Source organism: Synchiropus splendidus, chromosome 14 (genome assembly GCF_027744825.2).
Source record: "Synchiropus splendidus isolate RoL2022-P1 chromosome 14, RoL_Sspl_1.0, whole genome shotgun sequence".
Taxonomy (NCBI): Eukaryota; Metazoa; Chordata; class Actinopteri; order Syngnathiformes; family Callionymidae; genus Synchiropus; species Synchiropus splendidus.
The window spans coordinates 17,072,765-17,095,543 of record NC_071347.1 but is presented as its reverse complement, the minus strand read 5'-3'; the positions used below and the strand labels follow the sequence as shown (position 1 = coordinate 17,095,543).

Below are 22,779 nucleotides of genomic sequence, written 5' to 3'. Positions count from 1 at the left end.
TGATGCGAAACGTTGCTCTCAGAGACTCAAGAGGGAAGTTTATTCAGCTGATGCTGAGGTGATCACAACCATGTGGAAACCAGTTGGTCCGGCAACTTGCGTATGAGGAGGACGTGTCGTAAATAGAGTGTGAACTGACAATATCTTTTGATAAATTCTGCCCCATTCTGCTCCCAATTTCTGCAGTGCGAGTTTCTATTTGGCGTTTCAACTTCAAGTTGAACTTACTTGAAGTAGATTTATGTGATATTTAGTTTTGTCCCACCATCGGCTGACACTTCATTGCGTCTTTAACAAAATGAGTCAAGCACATCGTGAGAGAACTTTTTGTGCTTGCGCTTGTCTGAGTCCTCCCTCTCATCACCCCCGGCTTCATCCCCCCATCATTCTCTCTGCAGCTCTGCCACTCTTTCATGATGGAACAATGACCCGCAGCTGAACCGGTCACTACTGGTCAGTGTGAAGCTTGTATTTGTACAGCTCTGACGAAACATGGAGGACTTTGAATCAAGTAGTTGAAAGGTGCTGTCACCAGTTTCATATGAAAACCCCTTCTCCAGCAGAAGAAGACCATAAAACCAAAGTATATGTTGAGCAAAACTGTTTTTAGCTGCTCATCTGAAGCAGGCGTCATAAAAATGATATTAAGAAAAAGAGTTTATTTCAAAGCAGTAGTGATGTAGTCTAAGGCACCTAATAACTCAAGACCGAGTCAAGACCAATCTGAATACAGAAGCATGAGTCTAGTAGCATGAGACTGAGTCAGTCATATAGAGACACACGTTTATTTCTTACTGCAAGATAAATCAGGAACTGAAATGCTGGATGCATCGGAACAAACTAGTAGTTCAGTTTGGTCTCACATTCCTACTTGGTCTCTGACTCAAACACTAGGAAGCAGAAATCTTAAAGCTAAACAAATGAAACTTAAAAACACACTGTCATTTTTATTTTTCATTTCATTATTTCCAAACAATAAATATAAAACCATACAAACCGTGACGAAACTGACAAAATGTGATTGGGCGTTAATAAAGAGAGAACTTGAATGTAGCATTTGTACATGTTATTTTTTGCCAAATAATACATAGAATCCTACTTTATATCTATACATTTGTCATAAAGTGACTTCTCAAAGTCTTTTCAGTAACATCCTGTTTTACTTTGTCTATTAAAATATATTGAACTGTACTTCAGCACAGCTTAACTTGTGCTTGTTAGCTCAATGTTATTAGGCCACTGTTGTTAGCTTACCGTTGTTAGCCCACGATTGTTGGCTGGCGGTTGTTATTCCACAGTTGTTAGCTCACTGTTGTTAGCTCAATGTTGTTAGGCCATTGTTGTTAGCTCACGGTTGTTATTCCACAGTAGTCAGCTCATGGTTGTTGGCCTACAGTTGCTAGCTCAATGTTGTTAGCTCACTATTGTTAGCTAACGTTTGTTAGCTCAATGTTGTTAGGCCACTGTGTAGTCTGTGGCTGTTAGCTCACGGTTGTTAGCCCACTGTTGTTAGCTCACGGTTGTTATTCCTCAGTAGTCAGCTCACGGTTGTTGGCCTACAGTTGCTAGCTCAATGTTGTTGTTAGCCCACCATTGTTAGCTGGCGGTTGTTAGCTCACGGTTGTTAGCACACTGTTGTTAGCTCATGGTTGTTAGCAAAGTTTGTGGCATCAGGAAATGTAAAATAGTACTGAAAAATACATCACCACAGTCTTACTCCAAATAGAATAAAAAACAACAAACACACGAGTCAAGACTTTCCTGAAGTGATTTGTTTCTGCGTGAGGAGCGATGAGGATCACCAAGTTTTCTATAGGAACTGGGTTCTTCTGTCATCCATATCTGAGGGCTGTTTATTGTGAGATTCGCACCATAACTTAAGTTGCCTCCCATTTCCTTTCTGTCCTGTGGCGTTCCAGATCTCATGGTTGGGTCAGTTGCGAGGATAAAATGGATTACATTTGCTAAAGTAATGCTGTACTGGAGACTCTCGGAGAGACTGGACATCCTCCAGAGACCTGGAGTGGAGGTGCAGCTTCAACTCCTGGATTCCTCTCTTTTTATTTTGAGCCTTTTCTTTTCCCTTCTTTCTGGCTTTGTTTGGTGAGTAGATCAGGCTGCAGCACAGGGCTGTGGGTACCAACACTGTCAAAAGCATTTTAACTGTCAGAGAAGTTTTCAACTCAACACAATCTTGTGTTTATCTGTTGGCTCCGCCGCTGCTCAGGAGGGCTTTCTTTTATTTTGTTTTAAATCAAGCCTGACAACTTAAGAAGACACAGTCAAGCTGCTGCTTCTTCTGAATGACATTTTTAAGATTCACTGGTGACATTGTGGCTTTCATTGAGCTCTTTCAACTGAGCCCGAAGGAGGGTCTCTAGACCTTCTGCCAGGACGGTGATCTGATCTGCAGTCCTGCGAAGAAGACTTGGTAGCGGTGCTTCCACATGATGAAGGTGGCGATGGCGCACACTAGTGCCTGGACCAGGTTGAGCAGGATCTGCAGCAGGAAGTAGAGGGTGAGTGTGGAGGTGATGGACTCGCAGTCTGCCACGCCTTGGTAGGTGAAGGTGCGAGCCACCGGGTCCTCTGGCTGCAGCGTGCAGGTGCAGTCCTCCCCGGCCTGCGAGCAGCTGAAGCTGCTGGCCTGGCTGTAGTGGTGCCCGGCGAACGCCATGACCAGGACGGAGATGACCAGTCCCACCGCACACAGCACGAAGTAGAGGAGCTGCCAGTGAGAGCAGAGGGGCCATCAGTTGGAGGTGAGGCTGCGACACGCCACACAGGGCTTGTGTTGTTTATGTAATTCTGTGCTAAAAGCAAAGCTGTTTTTAATCCCTCGCTTATGTAAGTGGAGCCCTTGGTCTCCGGTGAGCGGGGACTGGGATTTAGGGCGGGGATGAGACGCAATGTAGGAACCTTCACACGTCTTCCTGTAGGGGTTGCTAATGATGGGTACATGAGGCATCATAAAGCATTTCGACACAGTGACACACTATGTTGATACTGTGTCACTGAGTACTGACAGATGCTGGACATTAAAAATTCCTGCAGGCAACCGACTTGACAGACTGAATTTATGCTGTGTACAATACAACACACTGTACATTTACTCTGTATATAAGAATATCAAATAAGTCTTTGCATTCAATATTATTCCATATCTTTAAATAATGTGAAAATGTATCATAATGTGAAAAACTTTTTTTTTATTTAAAAAAAAAATCCAATGTTTTTAAATTTTCTAAATTAAATTATACCTTGAAATGAATTTGAATTAGAATGGAACAAGACAAGTCGAAAATCTGAGACAAACTGGGTAAAGATTGAAATAAATACATTATTCTCCGATAGGAGATCAAAATGGTCCCACCCAAGGATGTTCACAAAGAATATTAGATTGTTTCAGCAGTTGCATCCTGTGGACAGATGCACTTCCTTATAAACACAGTTCGGAACGCTTTTGACGAGTCGACACAGTCACGTGATTTTAAGCGGTACGCGCACCGACGCAGGGATTGCTCCGTAGGCTCGGCACGCATGCCGGCGCTTCGCTGTTGCAGGACCCATCACTAGGGGTTGCTATTCTATGCGTTCATCTATACTGAGAGCAGTTCCATGGTACACAGCTTCAAACTTCTCAACACCACCTGTGACGCCAAACTGTCGCCACACACGAGTGCAACCGCCCGAAAGTCAGCCTCCCGGACACGACTCACCTTGACGATGAACTGTAGCGAGGACCTCTCGTCCGGCCGGTACGTGACGCAGTAGAGGATCAGGCCCACCACGGAGACCAGGCAGAGCTGCGGGCCACAATTCACTTTTCAATTTCACCAACATTCAGGTGGCAACTCTTTCAAAAGATGATTCAGCTTGAATGTGTTGTTTGCCAAAAGTGCATGATTCAGCAGAATGCAGTCGTCTGATAAGGTTTTCTCTCTCCACCTCAAACACACACACACACACTCGATGTCTTGAGTGCAGTCGCGGTCTTGTGACTAACGTGCAGCGTCTCATTTGAATGTTTTTCTCAGCTTCTTAAGCGCTCCAGATTCTCTGGAAAGTTCTGGATGACCTCAGTGTTTTGCACTCGGCAGGATCTCGTGAGGATCTAACTCGGGATGCTGGGTGTCCAGGGATGTTTTTTGGGAACAGATGGCGACTGCAGCAGACAGAGTTTTGCATCCAAACAACATGTTTTGTTTTTCCACCCAAAAACTTTCAGAGACACTAAGTTTTTGGACGCAAACTCAGAGAGGACCAACATGCAAGCTACAAACTCCATTAAAATATTTTGAGATTAGGTGAAGTGAAAGAAGAGTGTAGGGAAACAAGGAAGCAACTAACATCACAGCATGTATCTCAGATATTAAAATAGAATTAAAACCTGCAGAAGATGATCATCAATCTTGTTCTATTTTTTAATATTTTAAGTATTTTTAAGGTTCAACATCTGGTGTTTTCTTTCATGCAGTGTTGCATACGGAAAAATATTTGAATCCGGTACTTTATCACACCATTTAGCAATATTTCACTTGATGTACTTCCCTGATGAATTATTTACTGTTCAATATCTAAAAACTCAACATCGTGACTGAAATGTACATGAGACCAGAGGGACACAGATGCTACTCACCCATCAGGTTTTTAACCAGGGAGAGGAAACCAGAGTGCTTAGAAGTGAAGTGCCGAAACACAGGATTTTGCTCAGGCAGACATTTGGATTATTGCATCAACAATAATGCTTTAAATCATTAACACGATTAGAGAAAAGCTGACGCTGCATCGACCCCCCCTCATGAGGGAGTTAAATTCCTGGAGCTGAAGTTGTGCTGCCGAGGTCAGAGTTGTCTGAGAGAGTTGTGTTGTCCTCGCTCAAAGACCACACAACAGCAGACTCTTTAACCCGAAATCACATCATAAATTGAGATGCTGTACGTTCTTCTGTAAAATATTAAAGAAAAGAGGAAGGTCAGCGCTTCAGGAAAACACAACTAATATTTAACTTTGTTCATTTCATTTTGATGCAGTTTGAATGTTGCTTTCACACTTAAGCGGGTTTCCTTCCGGCACTCAGATTTCCTCCCACCATGGGGCACCTGGCTCTAGTGGTTCTCAGATGGCCATGACTCAGATTAGAACCCTGTCTGGCTACGACTCATGAGTGACTTTGACTGTGAGACATTTTGCAAAGAAGGACAAGTGTACCTGCATATTAGTAATAATAAAAAAATGTATTCACTTCAGATGTGAATGTGGATGCCTGCTTTTTGAGGTGAACTTGCTAGTTATGCTTTTCTTCTGATGAAGTTCACAGAGTGGGCACCAACTCACAGATCTCTTCAAACCTCCTGTAGCATGAGGAAGTGTGGTGGGTGAGGGCTGACTTGCGAGCCATAACAATATATTTAGATCCTTCTCGGGTCTCCACAGGTCAAGTGCACCACATGCTGGGTGGTCAACAAAAACACGAGTGAAACATGCCAGTGGTCACCTGAGTCAGGTGAGGAGGGGTCAGGAATGAAGGCCAGATTTGGGACGGTGTGAGGTCATGCAATAAAAGAAGTCAGTGGGTTGCTGTTAGACTGGTGTGATAGAGCAGAAGAGCTTACAATGATCCCGGCCCAGTGAGGCGTCTCTCTGGCTAGAAGTGAGGGACTGATGGCCGACATGAGGAAGGCCACCACCGTGACCGCCAACCCCAAGAGCAGCTGGAGAACGGCCACCAGCAGCGGGAAGCGACAGACTCTGCCCTTCTCATAGTCCTCCGGCGCCGGACTCTCGTCTTTCATTTTCTCCGACTTTCCTGAAGAACCTTTCTGCCCTCGTCCCATTGCTCCTTTTGCCTTTTCTTCCCAACTTTCCCTTCACCGTCTGCTTCTCTCCTCCCTCCCTCCCTCCCGCCTCTCGCCACAAACTACAGCTACACTGCTATTTGGAAACACCAACGCGTCCTGAACTAATATGGAAAACATTTGGACTGGATTCCTAGGGCCGCTCCAGTGCCACATATAGAGCAGTGACTGGGGAGGGGGGCACATGAAGGGGGACTCCGACGCACAACAGAGACACGAGGGAGTGGCGACACATCAGTCAGTTGGGGATTTCAGACCCTGTTTTTTTGCATCTCTGATAATAAAATCTTGAGTTCTTTATTCAGGGTTTATTTATCTATCCATTGTGACACAAGTTTTTCATGATAGAACCTGTTTATAAAGCTAGTGGATGGCTGCGCTGTATTTTATCCACTAAAATAAAGACAGATTGGAGTTGATAATTTACACTTTTGTAGCCATAAAATCACATTTGGTGAAAATGAATTTCTCTCCTGTAGACGGTGTCAGCGCCGTTACACAAGACAATCATATGCCAGAGAAGGTCACATGACTCACAGGAAGAGGAAATGTGACCACAAGACATGTGAGGACACAGGTGATCACCATTTTCACACTTCTGTGGACACAAGCGTTTCAAAAAAATTTTTTTGAAATCTGCCAAATGCAAGTTAGAATAGGTGTTCGTCGAATGTGGTATTCTGTCCGCAATCTGCCATTAAAGTAACAGATTATAACGCGCGAGAGCGTCACTCGCGCCAGCTCGACAACAGACGGCGGTCACGTGTTCGAGCACACAGCGGGGCCGCTGCCATGGTTACTGACAACACCGCAGAGGATGACGGGAGATATGCGAGTAGTCATGCGTTCAAGTTCTGTTGAGATAATGAAAATGTATCACACGAAAGCCAACCCACATAGAAAAAGAATATAGATGAAATCACTTCATAAAAGATATGATTTATGAAGGTTCATCTTTACATTTTAAGCGGAGGAAATAATTTTAGGAGACTGAACGGAGACGCCATTGTTTATAAGTATTTGTAACCGTTTTACATTGTTTTGATTCGTGTATTGTGTTCCACGGGATGAGAGGGAGGGGACACCCTGGACAGGTTGACTGACACCAGATGTTACTGGACGTCCTGAAAAGCTTCGTTGAACGTAGTTAGTGGGTTTTATTTTTACATTCCTGATCATTCAAATTTGCCAAATACAGTTTTTGTTTTTTCACTTTGAAAATACAGCCCAAGTTAAAGCTCATATTTAAAGTCTTATGTGTTATGTAACACCCTTTCTGCGTTTTCCATCACAATATATTCTACCTTTTTTGCATGTATTTATGTATCTTTCAGACAGCAGTTGCTCAAACTGATGCTGTTTTCACTCTGAATCTAACATTTTCACAAAACAAACATAGTTCTGAACATGTCTGGTTTCCCTCGCGCGTACTTGAACGCACCATAGGCTCCCGCTCATGCCGCGTGAACGCGTGTGTGCGTTCTTAAAGTAACGAGACAAGAGCGCTTGTTTGTCATTGTATGATCAGAGGAAGGATCCAGTGTGATGCGGGAGCCCTTCGAGGCAGATGATGGGGTGAAGACGTGACCGCTTCGTGTCTGGAGCGTGTTAGAAAAGGTCAAAGTAGTTCGCGCGCCGCGGCGGATGTATACACGCCAGGCACCAGCGGTAATTAGCGGACTGTGTGCTCGAGCGTTCGACACGTGAGGCGGAAGCTGTTCGGCACTGGATGCGCGCGTGCGCCCTGAGCAGCAGCAGCAGCAGCAGGAGCGGGCGCGCGAGGTGTCAGTCAGTCAGCAGCGGGAAGTCCACGCTTCAGTGTGGAGTCAGCACCAGCAGAGCTCACGCGCCGTGGACCGGAGCCGCCGAAGCCAGACAGCCGCGCAGCCTTCTCTCTCTCGCAGGGGCGTGATGGATGAGAGAAGAGCTCACTTGCAGGACGCAGCCTTCATGGAGCGCGCGGAGTTCCTCGGGTGAGTATGACTTTCCGGAGCGCTCGTGACAACACGGGCTGACGCGCGTGTCTCTCTCTGGCCCCAGCGTGGACTACCCGGCTCTGTACATGTGCAAGTCCAAGCGAGGCATCAAGCGGGAGGATGGAGGAAAGGTGCCCACTTTTCGGTGAATGCTCAACTTTTAAACACGAGCGTAACAGTTTCCATCCGCAGGACGCGTACAAGTTGCCGCACCGGTTGATCGAGAAGAAGCGAAGAGACAGAATAAACGAATGTATCGGCCAGTTGAAAGACCTTCTGCCGGAGCACCTCAAGCTGTCGGTGAGTCGATGGACCCGATACATCGCGGTCAGTCAGCGGTCAGGTGAGGTGACGCGACTGTGACTCCGCAGACGCTGGGACACTTGGAGAAGGCGGTGGTTCTGGAGCTGACGCTGAAGCATTTAAACGCTCTGACGGCGGTGACGGAGCAGCAGCACCAGAAGATCCTGGCCCTGCAGAACGGTGAGAGGGCGCGTGTTTTTAGCGGGGCTGGCGACTCGTGCGAAACTTGACCGCTTGCGTGTGGGTTCTGCCCCGCAGGAGACCGCACCATTAAGGCGGATGTGGACGCCTTTCACTCGGGGTTCCAGACCTGCGCCAAGGAGGTGCTGCAGTACCTGGCTCAGGTGGAGAAGTGGGGCGCGCGGGAGCAGCGGTGCGCGCAGCTCCTCAGCCACCTGCACCAGGTCCTGGCGTCCGGAGCGCCGCAGCAGGACGGGCCGCACAGAGGCGACAACTGCGTCCCGGTGATCCAGAGGACCCAGGGCGGGGAGGTGAACGAGAACGACACGGACACGGACAGTGGCTACGGCGGCGAGGCGGAGAAAAGCGACGCCAAAGAATGTGAGCGCAGCAAGTCGCTGAAGATCAAGCAGGAGTTTGGAGACGAGCGCGCGGCCAAGAAAGCCAAGACGAGCTGGACCGGCTCGGACGGAAGAGCAGACGTGGCGCTCGTGAACTCGCTGATGGGAATAACGAACGCGGGGCAGCAGACGCCCATCTGCATGCCGTTCTACTTCATCAACCCACCCGCCGCCGCCGCCGCCGCGTCCTACATGCCTCTGTTCGACAAGAACTCGGTGGAGAAGTTGGTGTATCCGGCCGCGCTGGCGTCTCCCTTCCCCTGGCTGTATCCCGCGCACGCGGCCGCGGCGGCTGCAGCGGCCGCCGCCGCCGCCTTCCCTGGTCTGTCCGCGCACTTGGGATCCACGCCTGCGCACAAGGACTCCGCTGACAGCGACGGCGCGCGGGAGACGGACAGCAGCTCACCTGAGGAAACTCCCGCCAACGAGGCGGCAGACGATGACGCAAGCAGCCAGTCGGACGACAGCAGCCGAGTCAGCTAACTAGGTTCTGGAGACGTCGCGTGCCTTTTGCACTTATCGATCAATCTGAATGGTCATCGACGACGATTTGACGAGCCACTTTTCTAGCCTCTTTGATAAACCCGGCAGAACTGGTGCCAAACACTTTGACAAGCGATGCGCTTTATCCCAATCAATCAAAGACGTGGATGTATGACTTTGTATCTGACCTCTGACTGTAAATATCAGCCACATAGTCGGCGCTCCTCGACATGAAAAGTGCTCCTTTATAAGACGTGACGGGAGAGTGAGCGCGTCCGCTCCACCTCGATATCACCTTCTTTGACGTCACTCCAAACGGACCGCAGACACTCATCCCTCCTGATCAACCAGCATATTGTAGATGATAGCACCTTACGGACCTTTGATATTGAATGTATTTTCCCAGTTTGTGAAGTCCGAGATGGAGTCGTTTCTAATGTCAAGACGTGAAGTGCACTTTTCTCTGCTTACCTCCCCGCAACAAGTCACAAAGCAAAGCGTCGCACCGCGCTGAGAAACAGCGCAAGAATCAAGTCGGAATCCAACGAACGCCACCTTCTTTCTGGACTGGAAACATTTTGTAAAACGTTGCTTTTTCAATATTCAACCAAGAGCCCCAGATGAGATTCATCCCTGCAAGTGTAGTGTTTGTTTTCAGGAGTTGCACACGTGACTGAGTCAGCAGATTCTCATTGTATTTTTGCAAGACATGATGTTGCTTTTGTAGTATCTTTAGATGGTTCTGCCTCAAAGTCTGCTCTGGAAAGTGGCATGTGTCTGTGTAAATAGTTTTTATGTGAATATACCATAAATATATCCATGTCAATGTCAATGTCGTAGAAGTCTATTGGTTTTTTTTTTTAAACATTACCTGAGCAAATGTTGCACATTTCGCTAATGCTTTACACATACGATGTTATAAATTATTGCAGATTGCTTGTAAAATAAACTGGAAAACAAACAAAGAGCGGCGCAGATTTCGTCTGTCAAACTGTCCAGCGAAATGGTGGGAAGTGACCCCGACACCGACGGTGGAGGCGGCGCACCAACAGGTCAGAAAGCATCGCTTCCAGCGCGGTGAAGCAGCGCGGTGAATACATCCACTGTAATCCAGTGGATGTATTTCGCTCTAATGAAGTGATCAGGTGACAGTCGAGGAATGTACAGTACACTAAGCTCAAGCTTTGAAGAAAAGTCATGTGAGGAGAGGATGAGATTAAAGTCAAGTCTCGGCTGATGAAAAACAAGGGGCCTCCACCCCTCTCCAACACTCACCTCTCCACGTTCTTGTTTCTGGGGCGGTGAAGTTCGAGTCCATATGTACAAAGTTTATTACTTTTATGAAGTTATTATTACTCTGAAGTGCACCATAACGGCAGGAACAAGTGGTCCAATGAGGAATTACTTTGTAAATGTCTTCATCTAGTGGTTAAAAGTGTACATGCCACCTAGACAAAAAACATCGTCACCATTTGGATATTAATAAGTAGAGATAATATATAGAGAAATAAATAACATAAGAAAAGAAAAATATTAAATAATTGCAGTGCAAATCAAGATTTCCAATTGCGTGATCACAAGAGAAAAGCAAGTCCTTCACAAGTTACATTTAAAATGGAAATGGCGTGACGGTAGCTCAGGTCCGGTCAACGGAGAAATAAAGAGTAACGAATTACATGTATAACTGGTTACTTCTGTCTCTGTACTTCGGTTTCGCTGCATTTCTCCTTCACTGTCTGAAGGCTTTTATTGTGATGAGGAAGCACTTCCTTCCTGTGGCGCCTCGAACGTGTGAAAAGAGCGACGTGAGTGCGTCGGGATCTGCTGTTGGTTGATGACGTCAGAGCACAACTTCGTTTACGAACCACAGATGATTGTTACAGTCTGCAAAACAAAGAGCAGTGGATGTGACTGTTCTCTGCCTGCAAGGTCGGCGAAACAGGTGTAGGAAAACAGTGACAGTTACGTTTGAAAATACTCCATTGGTGCTCATATTAAATACGTTGAACTACTAAAACTACTAGATGTAACCTACACTCTCCTCGTCTATCTGGAAGTGAAGTGGAGTAGCTCGCTGTCGCTTCCTTTTATAGGACGCGCTGCTGCCCCCTGCTGGGTGGCAAATACCTCTCTTGCGCTTCAGTGAAGTGCGGCAACTATCACTTATCACTATAACACTTTGGGCAATGTAGGTTTGATTCATTTTCATGATCATATGTTGTTTGATTCTATTATATTTTCCTCCAATAAAAAAAGCTGTATCTTTTATATTGTTCATTCACACCCATTTTTGTATTATCTATGACATTTTAGTTTCTTCTTTTTTCGCTTATCCCTCAATTTTCTTTGTCTTTTAGCAATTTCGATTTCTTTAAAAAAAAAAAAGTTTTCTATATATATTTTTCACACTCATTTTTAATGCAATTCTATTTAATATACATTTTTAAAATTTATGTATTTTTCTATTTCTGTTTCTCTCCCCACATCCACAATTTGTCTTGTGTGGATTTTTTTTTTATCTCCACAAATGTTTCTTTTATTTTATTTACTTACTCTTGTTTTTTTTTAGAGATATTGTTTTTGTACTTAAAAAATAAAATATTTTTTTTTGCTTTTAAAAAGTTTACATTTTATCTTTTTTCCCTCAAATGTTAATCTTTTCATTTTTTTCTTTTCCTTCTATTCACATTTATTCCAATATTTGCCCCCATCTTTGTAAATATTTGTATTTTTTCTCTTCTTTCCCCTTTGAATAGTATATCACCTTTCTGATATTTTTCCTTTTTATATGAATCTTCTTTTTTGCTTTTCCATTGTCTTTTTCTCCACCCATTTGTCATTTTTTTTCCCACTTACATTTCTTTTAGTATTTACTTTTGCCCCAAATTCCTCCTAAAAAAACAATAAATTCCCCCGTCCTTATCTCTTTAGTGTTTGGGTTTTTCTTCTTCTTCCTTTACACATACACTTTTTCCATCTTTTTTTTCCCAAATATGTTTTTCTTCCATTCCTTACATAATTGACAGACTATGTGAAAGTTTAGATGCGTGTGTGCAAAAAAAGACAACACTTCCAATAAATATTGCTGTATTTTTTAATAAGTCGGTTTATTGAATCATGCAGTCATGTCATATCAGCAGCCAGTCGCAGCCAAACATCGGTCAATAAAAACAGCTATGTACAGTTGACATCTTCTCTGCACAGAAAACACTTGTAAACGAGGTCACAGCTAAGAGAAACGCATGACGGTTGATTCTTAAAGGGGGAATTCACCGAGATCCGTCCACGAGGATCGTACACTGCACTGGGTCAAGAGTAGCGCCAAGACGTGTCTGACTGTTTGGAGGTGGATTTCCACTTTGAACAGCAAAATTCATGGGACATGAAATGAGAAGACAATGAAAGCAGTTCAGCATCATGCGTCCGCTGCAGCGACTGTTCTCTCCTCATGTTGCGCTTTAAAAATCACCTTTCCAAGAGCTTCACTGCACCGGATGGTGGATGAATGTAAGGCACTTTACTGTGATTGGACTAAGACCTCGGGGGACTCGCACCTTGGCTGTTCCGACTCCAAACAGGAGGTGACACACTCAAAGTATCTATCCGCAGTAACATGCCGCCATTTATAAGTAAAGACTGATTGAGAGCAGCGCGGCTGCCAGACACATCCAGATATGGCTATAGTAACAACGAAATCATGCAACAGAACCGGCAAGTCTTTGGCCACTGATCCCGACAAGCATCATAAATCTGGCAAAATATATACTATATCAAAGTGAACACTGTTTCATCGCAGGAATGAGGGCATTTCTGTCTTTTAATAAAATAGAATCATTCACTACATCAAAGCTAAGAAAACAACATTCATCGGTAACAAAAGTATTTGTGCATAGTTTAAACATGAACAGGAAATGATAGCTACAAGATTAAGATTGATTATAGTTTCAATATAGATCCTTCATTACTTCCATCAGGCATTAAGGAATTCATCGATTTGCATACCAACTACACGACGTCAAAAGGCCATTCTGAATGATCGCGATGGAGAAGCAACTCATCGGCGCTCCACATGAGCGTCGCTGAGGAACACGACCAACCAAAGTGGTTTCCATACATGTCATAACATCCAGCTAGTGCTTCATGACTTCCTCTGCAGGTCCTTCACTTCTGGTTCCTTCACACAGCAGTGCAGAGTGGACGGCCGTCGCTGCAGCGGCGTCCACTTCTAAATGGGGTGAGAGGAGGAGGAGGAGGGAAAAAAAAAGAAAAAGAAAAAAAAAAAGTTCTTTCAGGGAGCTGGAAGGTCCCTTCAAGCAGAACTGAGAGATTCGCACATCAGACATAAATCCCCTCTGGGTTCAGGCCGGAGCTCAGGGGACTCTTGAGGACTCTGAGGTGACTGGACATCGGGTGCAGGGACGCAGGACGCCTGAGGGAGCCAGACAGGGGTCCAAATTCTGAGGGGAGACACCGTCAATGCAGCGAGTTTGTCATATCGTACTGTAATATAATGCACTTGTTGATAATCCAACATTTATATTTTGACATGCAAAACTATTTGAAGTTAATATATATTAGAATTTTTCATGAGAACAATCAAAATGGTGGCACAGTTGTTAATTCAATTACATTAACATTTTTGGGGAAAAATTGAACATGAATTTACCTCATTATTATAATATTTTAATTATTTTTAATTTGACATGTTTTTCTTTGCTTTCCAATATTAATTATTCTAACCCATTTCCATTTATTTTCCAAGGTTTTCACACACATTTCAATAATAATAATTATTAAAAAAAAATTTTTTTCCCCAATTTCATTTTTCGGTTATTTATTTACAATTTGTAAATCATTAAAAAAAACAAACTAAAATAACCCCTCCACTCAAATATTTCCCCATTTTAATGTCATCTGTCATTTAATGTTTTTTGAAAATATTTTTTGTAATTATTTATTTTTTACACTTCTACAAACAATATATCAGGGATGAATATTAATCCAACAAAAGGTGAAGAATGGCAGACAATGTAATTATTTACAAGAAAAACCTTGATTGGAAGATGAAATATCTCAACAGAAATGTAATATGATCCGAGAGTATAGGCGTATTATAATTATTATTATTTTCAAAAGACAAATCTGCTCCTGGCCGAACCCTTCTTTAAAAGTTTCTAAAACAACACGCTAAAAAAAAAAAACTGCTGCGCGTCAGTACAAGAATCCACCCACCAGGGGGCAGTATTGAACCACGGAAGATGTGAGTTCAGGAGCCTGTGCTTTCATTTTGAAATATTCCTCAGCCACATACGGCGCGTCATGCTCAAGTTATCAATCGCACGAGTACAAATGGAAGATGAGGATGAAGTTCAACGATCACGGCTCAATAAAAGCGCAGTCCTGACTTGGTGGCTCCAACCAAACACCAACCCAGTGATGCAATGCCACAAAAATCGCGAACTGACTTGAAGCGCTGCACCGCGCCTCTGGTTTCTCAGCGAGGATTCCACGGCCAGCACACATCAATTAAACACTGACTTTGATGAGTGTTTTTGATGACGACTTCACAAACGGCTCTGAAGAAGCTCCAGATTTGGAGAGTGGTGAAGAAGCCTTAATTATTGAAATGGGTCGTTTGAAAAACGCTACAGAGAGGAACCTCACGTCTGTCAAAGCATCCCATGACAGTTGGCATTTTACATCCTCTTCCCCGTTTAAAGAAGCACTAAATAATTCAAAGGGTTTTTCAGTTGGAGAGAAATGTGCAAATATCCCACAGTAGCTCAACATTTATGACGGGAATGTGCTTTCATTTACAGCACTCGCATCTTCTCGGCCGGCCTGAACATCCCTGCTGCTACTTCAACGCCTTGTCTCCACTCTGAGCAGGTGAAGCAGCAAACTCAATGCTGGTGAATCGTGTTTACTTCGTTGGGCAGCAGAACTTCACACGCGGATGGAGCTGCGTTTGGGATGGAACTTGTTCCATGGCTGCTGTTGGCAGACGGCTGCATGTGTTGGCAGATTCAGTTGTAAACTCATCTCTCACTCACTCAATGTAGCTGAGAAGTCCAGAGGATGCTTCTGGTGACAACACGATGAGGACTTCACAACCTTTATGAGGCGCGATCCCACCACACTTTTGTATTATGACTTTCAAATGGCGTCCGGTGTAAACAGTGAATGCAACATCACTCACCGCACCGCTGCTAATACTGAACTACAAACATCACTTTTGTCTCTCCACTTTTAGGACAACATCGCTGCATTTTGAGGCATGTTTTTGTGCGACACTATTAGCGCTTTCATTTTAAAAACAAACTGAGGAACAGGATGACACAGGGAAACATTCAAATATAAGTCTGACAAGAGTGTCAACACCTCCAGGGACAAGAGCAGACTGCAGCGCATCGTCCGTTCTGCTGAGAAGGTGATCGGTTGCAGCCTGCCACCACTTCAGGACCTGTATGCCTCTAGGACCCAGAGAGGTGCAGGTCGGATCAGAGCCGACCCTTCTCATCCTGGACATGGACTGTTTGTTCCTCTTCCCTCTGGCAGGAGGCTACGGTCCATCCAGACCAGAACCTCCTGTCACAGGAACAGCTTCTTTACCTCGGCCGTCAGACTGTTAAATTTGTGATCAGCCTTTGTTGTTTGTGGGTTATTTTATTTTATTTACAGCACCTTATTTCGAAGCACTTTTCCTAGTTGGTGGAACCCATTGACCATGGCAATAAATTCTATTCTGATTCTGAACATGAAGAAAGGAAAAGGACAGATAGAGCTCCACATGATTACTGATAGGAAGAAACTACAATAAGTTAAGACACACTGAAACACCAGATATCGCACTATGAAGACACATGGATCTATAATCCGGACGTGAAAATTCTCAGAGCTTCCCAGTGACGGTTACTGGTGTTGCATAACTGTTGTGGCGCTGCGTGCCAGCGATGCGCTGAAGAATGTCTGGCTGCAAGTTCAGGCAGAGTGTTGCAAACGTCGACTCGTGCCATGGCGAATAAACGCCTTCTCACAACAGCACAGGAGCATCAGTGGATGCTCGCCCTCCAAAGATCAAAAACACATCCTGTTGATGGGATCATTACACGGATAATGACATGGTGAAAAAGAGCTCATTACCGATCCCGGAACATTCATCCTCAGTGGGCTCGGCCGGCAGCACTGTGACCTTGGTGCCGGTCTGCTTGATAAACTGCTGCAGGTTGACCTGCCGCAGCTCCTTGGTCAGCTGCTCCAGCTCGTGCTGCATGTCCTTCAGGGGGAAAACAAACACTCAAGCACTTGCAGCATCTCCAGAGTATTCCACACCATGCTGCTGCTAATGAACTGCATTCCAACAGTGAAGACATATTTAGCGCACTGTTATTCATTAAAAGCTTTTTAAGCCCCTTCCTTTCCCCCCACTCGCATTGCTTTAACCAGGAAGTCATCGACTTATTGCTTGGCTGAACAATAATAAAACATGTTCAGGTTAGCATGTGTGATAACAGGGTTTGGGGCAGAAGGTTTCAAATGAAGCCGGTGTTGAGGTCGGTTCTCTCAAAGTCATATTTTTTGTTCAGGAAAAGTAGTTGCCATGTTGTTTGTCATTGCATGACCAAGCTACAGATAATTCATTTTTGTGAGTCCCCTTGTCCTGTCAAGCACTCGGCACTGGAGAGGTTTACTGTGCTGCATGGATGAAGTTAGGGAAGCTCCGATCAGGACTTTTGCTGCTGAGCACTGACTCCGATCAGCCAGAGCGCCGATCACAGATACTGATCACATGGATTGACAATGAATCATCATGTGAAAAAATGAACCATTGAATCATTTTAATTCCAACACATTTTTATATACTTCTTCAAGGAGGCAAACAATAGAAACAACTTGCAGAATGCAGCAACTATTATGTCAAAGGACGACTGAAAAACGTTTAATTTGATATGAGACTTCACAGTTTGGTGAGTCTCTTGAGACTTTAGAGCACTATATTTATGAAAGTGTTCACTCCAGACAGAGTTTCAGATTCAGGTGGCTGGCGAACATCGTACCCGTCTCCAAAACGGTGACGGATCTGGTCGTTTCAGTCTCCGCATAAACAACACCCCAGTAAGACTGGTCATCTGGCTAAGTTAAATTAATGATTATTTCTTGGGCAATTTGCTTTGCTCAGCTACGCTAACAACAACCTGCTGCTGAGGAACCAGTGGTGTCACTTTCATGAGCCCAGAAAACAGTCCGTGCGCCGTCAGGTGCTGGCACTCTGAATGGAGTGTTTAATTTTGACGTGCTTCCCTGCAAAATATTTTCCCATGCATGTGCTGCAGGATGCAAACTTTACATGACATGGAAGAACCTCCGCTTCGAACATGCTGCTGCTGAGTGAGCAGCGAGTAGGGAGGAGCGGACGCATCACAACCCGCAATGTTTCATCGGATGTTGTGATCGGAAATGACTGGTAGTGATCGGCATTCACTGATCATGCTAATATCGGCCGATCAGGATCAGTAACTGATCGATTGGAGCATCCCAAGATAAAGTTCAGATAGCAAGTGTTGCAGAAGCTTAAGATATAAACACTATATTGTGGAAAAATGCATTGGCGAAATTATGTGTCCATGCGTTGAGATCGTCGGATCTCATCAGTCTCTCATTAACATAAATGATCAGGAATTTTAATAAATTCTAGATCAAATCTTTGAGATAAAACAGAAATGGTGTGGTAGAGTTTAGAATCAAGTCCTTTTTAAATGAAGACAAACATCAAACATCAAATTTGAGAGTAGATAAAATCAACACAAACTGATAAGAATCAAATGAATCCATGTTGACCTTCATCATCACACAAGGTCGAGGTCGACCTGTAGCCCAATGCAGCTCAATGTCCACAGTGATTTCTGAGGAACCTCACCTGCAGTTTCTTGCTGCTCTGGCCGAGGGAGCGGTCCACGGCTCTGCAGCTGCTCTCCAGCTGGACAGCTTGTCTCTCCTGCGATTTCAACTCAGCCTTGACTCTCAGGATCTGAGCGCGAGCCTCGGCTTCGTTGACCCACTGAGTCTCCTGGCGCTCCCTCTGCAGCCGCTCCTCCTCCAGACCGGCCTCCACCCCCTGGCGGACAAACGTGAGGGAGACAGACTGCTCACTTCTGATCTCAGTCCAACAGTTTATTTTTAACTTCGGTGGTTTAATCTGCCCAGAGATCTCACCTGTACCATCGCCAGCTTCTCCTCAATCTCCTTCTCGCAGCCCTGCAGTCGGCCACGCAGCTCCTGCAGCCTCTCCTCCAGCTGTCTCTCGCTCTCCAGCTCAATCTGCAGCTCAGTGGCCCAGAACTCCTCCTCCTCCATTTCCACCTCGTTCTTCCTCAGATGCTTTTCGAGCCTCATGATCTCCTCTACGAGTCCTCCGTTGGGATCTGCTCCGACTCCTGGACTCCCCTGCATCTCTGCCCAGGCCTGCAGCTCGGCCTCGTAAGCTTGCAGCTTTTTCTCCAGCACGCTGAGGGTTTCTCTCTGCAGACCGATGAGTCTCACCAGGTCCTCCATGCGACAGGCCCACAGGCCGTGCGCAGCATTACCACCTCCAGCATGGCCACCACCGCTTCCCATCAGTAGTCTCTGCTTTCCAGCCTCTCCGCTCCGACCTCCACCTAGAATCTCCCTGAGTCCTCTCGGCGCACCCGTGAAGGTGAGCGACTTTCGACGTGGTTCCCGCCGCCGAAGAGATCGATCGTTGGGATGCCGGAGCTTGGCGAGAGGAGGAAGGCTCTGTCTGTAGAGTCCACGCTCAGGTCCTCTAAGAGGGGGCCCCTCTGACGGAGGGCGCTCCGTCAGGGACGGCCCGGTACGGAGCAGGATCAGCTGTACGTCGCCAGCATACTGACCCCAGGTATTGAGGGAAGCCACTGGGCTTTCATGGGGAGCAAGGTGACGCTCGGTGTCTCGCCATTTTTCAACCAGAGTGTATCTGCCAGTGCGACCTGCAACACAACAACAGCGCTCTCATTAACCACCAGAGAGAAAGTTCAGCACACGACGAACAGTAAAGAGAGACACTCACAGGGATACACGAAAAACGCACCTCCTTACTGCATCTGTCTTTATGCTGTCCTCATGAAGTCACAGTGAAATTATACAAATATATAAGTGATCATACAGAGACATTTCTGGCAGCTAGCTTAAATCCTGTAGCATTTGTAACGATGAAAACCTATTGCCACAAAAAAAAGATTTAAAAAAATCGATATTCTTATTTACAACATTCAATCATGTTACAGGATGTTTTCTTCCAAATAATTTCTTCATTCTGACTAGGTTCTGATGTCCCCTGATGAGTCCCAACACAGCTACTTTGGAACTGTAAGTGCCCACCCCTGACCTTGACTCTTAAACAACATGTCTCTGTGTCATCATTCCCTTGTTCTGAGGCCCCGGGTCCACCGTGACCCCAAACGCTGAAAGCATGGGACCATTTCACAAAGGAAACATCAAAGGACACCTTTCACACCACATTTTGAGCAAGTAAAATTGAAAGAAATGTTTGAAAAAAGAAATTAACACTAGACAGGTCTAGTCAACATTTGTCTTTATACTACGATCAGCCATAACGGCATGTTTGTCAACCTGTACATGTTGTATGTTGACTAGTCAACTACCAAAATAATTGTCAGCTGGAGCCCTAGTTAATACCCTTTACTATTCACCACCTCTTGACTTGTCTGTGTTTCAACTAAGCTGTCGCTGTCACTTATTCCTATGACTCAAATCTTCTAACATCTACAACCAGAGTAATAAAACGCATCATTCACAATGGTTTAAAAGTTTGCAACTACACCTTTAGTGGTCTGTCCCATGGAGAGGCAAGAGTCTCCTAACCTTCGGAATAATTCTTTCTGTTGTGTTCCTGAGTTCTGAACAAAGACTTATACAATATAAAAATATCTGCATCTGCATCAGCTTCTGCATTATGTTAATTCAATAATTCCCACATGGATATTTCGGTTGAAAAAGAAATGTGATTATAGCGTTATGGTTTGAGGCATTGTTGAATATTGGGTGGTAATCACTTCACCTGCCATTAATCTTATAATCGAAAAAGTAAAAGGCAGAGGAGGGGGCTGAGCTGCTTTGTCAGCTTGGCAGGAGAGTGGGGGGATGAGTCAGACTTTCCCCACTGTGGGAAGTGATGTCAATGCAGTCTGCTCAAGTGCTCCCGCTCCTGAAGGCACCATATGGAATCGGGGGCAGCAGATCTAAAGACTATGAATAATGACCCGCTGTATCTCAGGAGGAGAGCGCGTGGGACTTCCATTCTTTATTGTTGGGTGCAACACAGAAAAACCTTTGCAAGTTCAGTACAACCAGAGCAGCAGACATTAATAACAAAATGATCCTGCTTGTGAGAGCATGAAAAGAAACAGTGAAACATGGCTACAGCTGCTAAACAAACACAATCAGATGTTGTAGATGGAACGACATACACAGCTGAGGATGACAGCCCACGACCATGGGGGGGCTTCAGAGCAGCTCTGGCCAGGTGTTGTAGAGAAATATAAAGATTGGGCAACAACATTCAGAACACAGATGGCAACAATTAAGAGGCGGCGTCCCTGAATACTCTACAATTTTTAAATGAAATCCAATGATCATGAAGTACAAACCAACAGAAGACACGTATTGGCAGGTATCTTGTGATACGATATGCATCCTGATACAGGAGTGGTGATACGATACATTGTGATATATTGCGATACTGTAGGTTTAGCATGGAAACAAGTTTAGTTTTGTGAAGTCAGTCCAGTTTGACTTTCGGTTCAGTTTTGCAGCTCCTTCAGTCAACAAAATAACTCCAGTGTACCGATCGATGTTATTTAAGGTGGTATTTGTGTATTAAATATCAGCATGGCTGACATAAATTACCAAGACAATATCTCACAATTGAGCACTGCAAAAAGATACAATATCACGCAATCGAGTATCGTGATATTTGAGTGGATCAATATTTTATTACACTCCTTGGTGGAACATACACTTATTTATGTTGGTGATGCAAATATGAACATCAAGTCTAAAAGAACCAAGTCTGTTCAATTTTAGCTGAGAAACATGTAGCATTTTAGTGGCCAAGGTCATGTTGCTTTCCCAGAAAAAAAAGAAATCCAGCCAAACCAGTGAAATCTGCTCTGAACTTGATCTTTTAAAATATAGTTACAAAAATAACAAATATTTCAAATGGAGTGGAAAGATTTACATTAGTTCTGTTGATTTACACACAATTCAAGTATTATCAACTTGATACGGACTTCAGGGAATTTAGAGTCATAAATCTAAACAATGTCACCAAGTTTCTGTCAATTACAACTAGATTCATGAGCAGGAGCGGTTATTTGTCTTAGTGTGTCCTGCCACGGACTGGCAACCAGCCTGAGGTGTCCCCTGCCTCTCACTGCGTGGGGAGACTCCAGTCTCTGCTTTTGTTGATACATTCTCTTTAATATAATCTTTGAAGGCACAGACAAGTCCCGCAGTCACAACTGTATTTGTCCTTCTATTACTGTAGAGTCCTAAACATGCAGATATGAAGCGCTTTAGTCTGGCTGTCGCCAGCTATATGCGTCTGGAAATCCTTGAGAGAACCACAACCAAACCACCTGTACAAGATTAATTTAAAGCTTGGATGAAGAGACCCTACCAAATCTGACAGATGACTAAGCTCCTGGTCCCACCTCTTCAAGAGATCCTCGTTTTGGTGGCTCCTTTATTAGTTTCATTTCAGTGGAGCACTAAAGCATCAGGAGCCCCCTCCCCTCGTGACCCAGAGACGATGGCTGGGTTTCTTTAACTGCTGTGTCAGTGCGGCAAAGTAAGGACTACCAAATAAACATTTACCTGATATTCGCTTCAAACATGGCTCTAAAGGTGTTTGTAGGGCTAAAATGGTGTTCAACTTCTTCTATTCGCCGGAGATTTCGATGCCAACGATGAGGAAAGTCACCTCATCTGTTTAAAAATCAGATACATGTCATGTACCATTGATTAAAATTTCAAACCAGATGCTGCGCTGTCTTGACATAAGCAGCTCACTTCATTAAAACAATTATAAATGAGGGAAGGATTATCTGGATGTTGCAGCAGCTGTGTGAAGCCTCAATTAGAGGCATGTTTGGCCAAATAAACAAGCAAATCCTCAGCACCCACAGATGCTGATTTAAGAGTAAACTCAGCCTTGTGAGGGGTTTTAGGACACAGTTTTGTGTGCAAAAACAGTGGAGGAGATGAGTCTTCAGATGTGAAAGTAAGACCCCAAATGCTATTAAATTCAAGGATGAATAAAGGGACATAACATCAACAACTCAATATAGCTCCTGTTCAGCTTGTGCAGCGTACATCTCCTACGATGGCATCTGAGTACACGTGAAAAGCAGATTGCGGGAGCTGGCAGAATACAGCACACCTTCATTTGATCAACTGTACTCTAAAACTAGATTAAATCACGCTGCTAAGTTTACAGGCTTCATATTGAGGTGGAGCTGTGGGGGTTTGTTTGAATGAGATCCAGCTGTCACAGCAGCC

General features: G+C 44.7%; 3 protein-coding genes across 5 annotated transcripts in view; 1 reads left to right on the top strand and 2 right to left on the bottom strand.

The window, feature by feature from the left end:
- Positions 1 to 946: 946 nt before the first annotated feature.
- sspn (sarcospan (Kras oncogene-associated gene)) lies at positions 947 to 5,849 on the bottom strand. The gene is made up of 3 exons (XM_053885966.1): positions 5,616 to 5,849; positions 3,720 to 3,806; positions 947 to 2,728 (listed from the first exon to the last, which is right to left on the bottom strand). The coding sequence occupies exons 1-3, from the start codon at positions 5,835 to 5,837 to the stop codon at positions 2,378 to 2,380; spliced, it is 660 nt and encodes a 219-aa protein (XP_053741941.1). The 5' UTR covers positions 5,838 to 5,849; the 3' UTR covers positions 947 to 2,377.
- A 1,537-nt stretch (positions 5,850 to 7,386) lies between these two features.
- On the top strand, positions 7,387 to 10,183 carry bhlhe41 (basic helix-loop-helix family, member e41). Of its 2 annotated transcripts, none has more exons than XM_053886742.1 (5): positions 7,387 to 7,831; positions 7,899 to 7,965; positions 8,027 to 8,134; positions 8,206 to 8,317; positions 8,396 to 10,183. In XM_053886742.1, exons 1-5 carry the CDS (start codon positions 7,770 to 7,772, stop codon positions 9,199 to 9,201), a joined length of 1,155 nt encoding a protein of 384 aa, XP_053742717.1. In that variant the 5' UTR covers positions 7,387 to 7,769; the 3' UTR covers positions 9,202 to 10,183. The 2 variants fall into 2 exon arrangements, with proteins under 2 accessions (XP_053742717.1, XP_053742716.1); XM_053886741.1 differs by having other exon boundaries at positions 8,014 to 8,134.
- Positions 10,184 to 11,708: 1,525 nt separating this feature from the next.
- The window catches only part of LOC128771357 (ras association domain-containing protein 8), a 53,576-nt gene continuing 42,505 nt past the window's right edge, over positions 11,709 to 22,779 (bottom strand). The window contains exons 4-7 of one of the 2 annotated variants that reach the window (XM_053886740.1): positions 18,415 to 19,187; positions 18,119 to 18,316; positions 16,345 to 16,477; positions 11,709 to 13,658 (exon numbers count right to left, since the gene is read on the bottom strand). In XM_053886740.1, the coding sequence (XP_053742715.1) occupies positions 13,537 to 13,658; positions 16,345 to 16,477; positions 18,119 to 18,316; positions 18,415 to 19,187 (1,226 nt within the window). In that variant the 3' untranslated portion in view covers positions 11,709 to 13,536. The remainder of the gene's footprint in view (positions 13,659 to 16,344; positions 16,478 to 18,118; positions 18,317 to 18,414; positions 19,188 to 22,779) is intronic. The other variant, XM_053886738.1, reaches the window with a different exon arrangement.